Source organism: Dipodomys ordii, unplaced genomic scaffold (genome assembly GCF_000151885.1).
Source record: "Dipodomys ordii isolate 6190 unplaced genomic scaffold, Dord_2.0 Scaffold6, whole genome shotgun sequence".
NCBI classification, from domain to species: Eukaryota; Metazoa; Chordata; class Mammalia; order Rodentia; family Heteromyidae; genus Dipodomys; species Dipodomys ordii.
The window spans coordinates 10,315,721-10,317,835 of record NW_012267222.1 but is presented as its reverse complement, the minus strand read 5'-3'; the positions used below and the strand labels follow the sequence as shown (position 1 = coordinate 10,317,835).

Genomic DNA, 2,115 nt, shown 5'->3' with positions numbered 1-2,115 from the left:
TTTTTATCCTTACCCTTGTACAATACATGATGGTTCCTCTAATACCCCTTGACCTGTCTTCCCAGATCCCATGCCACAACTGGACGTGACAGAGGCCAACAAAGAATTCATGGAGCAGAGCGAGGAGCTGTATGATGCACTTATGGACTGTCACTGGCAGCCCTTGGACACTGTGTCCTCAGAGATCCCTGCTCTGTTGTAGCTGGGACAGAGGACAAAGGAGGATGGACTATTAGCAATTGGACACATTTTTAAACTGTCCACTTTTACTTTTGGAAATGATTTGTAAGATTTAAATAAACTATTTCCTGAGATGAGTATTTCCGCAACCCTCCTGCCTTCATCTGGTAAGGCTGTTTGTGGAATACAATCATAGGACCAACTGCGACACAAATGCAAAGGAGACTGTACCAAGAGGACTAGAGGCAGACAGCTCTGCAGGCAGAGCTAGAGCCTAGGGGAACAAAGGACTAGACATTAGCATGTTACCCTAGCGACTCCCTCTATCCCCAACACTGTCAGAGAATCATGGACCAGAAGTAGAGTGGTATGACCTAAAGCCAAAGCTGTCTCTATACAAGGCCTAGTGAGAGGCAGATGCCAGTTATCAGCTACTGAAATGCAATGTCTTACAGATCTGGTGGCTTAGAGTAAGGTAGTTGCTTACCACCTCCCGTGAAGCCACCCTTTATACTATTCCCTGTGGGGTGGGTACCAGGGGTTTGTAATCCTAGCAACTAGGGAGGCTAAGATCTGAGGATCAAAGCCAGCATAGGTAGCAAAGTCCAGAGACATACCCTACTACCAGCAAAAATGCCAGTAAGCTGTGGCTCTAATGGTAGAACATGAATGAGCCATAAGCAAAAACAAAGCCCAGGGACAATGCCCAAGCCACAAGCTGCAGCCTCAAAGGCCAAAAGCTTTATTTAGTAAGGAGAAAGTCTTGTCCATGCTGTAGTTAGGGAGTTTTCATTGCCCTCTTTTCCCTCCTTTTGGGCAGTATCAGATGGTTACTGGTTTGAAATAAGGCCCTACCCTGGGCAATAGCCACTGAAGAAGGCTGGCTAGATCCAAGACTACATACTCCCATTTGCGGGAGCCAACCTGACCTGAATTATTTGGCTAACGGCTTCCATTACCAGCTGTGAGTTAAAAAAGCTCAGGCCACCCTCTTTAGATGACCTAGTAAATGTATTAAGAACCAAGGAACTGACAAAACATAGGCAGAAACCTTTTATTTATCATCTGTGATTAGAGGTAGGTGTATATGGCATGCACATCAACGATCTGCTTGCAGATATTTTATTGAAGTGTAGTCAGTTCTCTCTTGCCAGGGTATTTCCTGAGAAGCTCCTCTCCTGAAAAAGAAGTGTGAGCCAGTGAGTTAGTTCTGCCTTACTATTCCCCCACCAAAGCAGACACCTAAAAGCTGGTCTCAGTCCCATATCCGCATTTCTCATCCATAGATGTCCACTCAGATTAGGTTTCATCCTGGACCAGTAAGCCTAAAAAACCTGAAGATACTTGTTTCTTATCCTGTTATAGACGGGGAGTTCATGTCAGATGTGTCATAAGCTACCCACTGCACAGCACTGAGAGCTTGGTCCACAGTGGGCACACATGGCTCGACGGTGTGCAGTGTAACAGCCCAAGTTAAGCTGCAAACACCCATCAAAATTATAAAATGAGGGGCTGGGAAGGTGGCTCAGTGGTAGAGTGCTTGCCTTGCATGCCTGAGGCCCTGGGTTTGATTCCTCAGCACCACATAAGCAAAGAGAAAAAAGCCGGAAGTGGCATTGTGGCTCGAGCGCTAGCCTTGAGCTGAGGGACAGCGCCCAGGCCCAGAGTCAGGTGCCATGACCGGACCCGAAAAAAAAAAATTATAAAATGACCTTCTAAAAACCTAACTATATTTGCTCTACCGCTTAAGGAAAGGGTTCTAAAGTCATTAACTTACCCAACTCTGTACATAATCAGAATGTTGTTTTGCTAGTTAGATCTAAAAAAAAAAGACACTTTAATTAAAACTTCCGAAATGTACTAATTCAGTAATTACTACACTGACTGCCCAGAGGTTCACATTTCATTCTCAGAGCAGCCCCCACTTAATGATCA

At 45.2% G+C, this 2,115-nt stretch overlaps 1 protein-coding gene across 1 annotated transcript in view; it reads left to right on the top strand.

The window, feature by feature from the left end:
• The window catches only part of Trnau1ap (tRNA selenocysteine 1 associated protein 1), a 38,194-nt gene extending 37,887 nt beyond the window's left edge, over window positions 1-307 (top strand). The window contains exon 10 of the mRNA XM_013032171.1: window positions 53-307. Within this exon, the coding sequence (XP_012887625.1) occupies window positions 53-202 (150 nt within the window). The 3' untranslated portion in view covers window positions 203-307. The remainder of the gene's footprint in view (window positions 1-52) is intronic.
• Window positions 308-2,115: the final 1,808 nt, after the last annotated feature.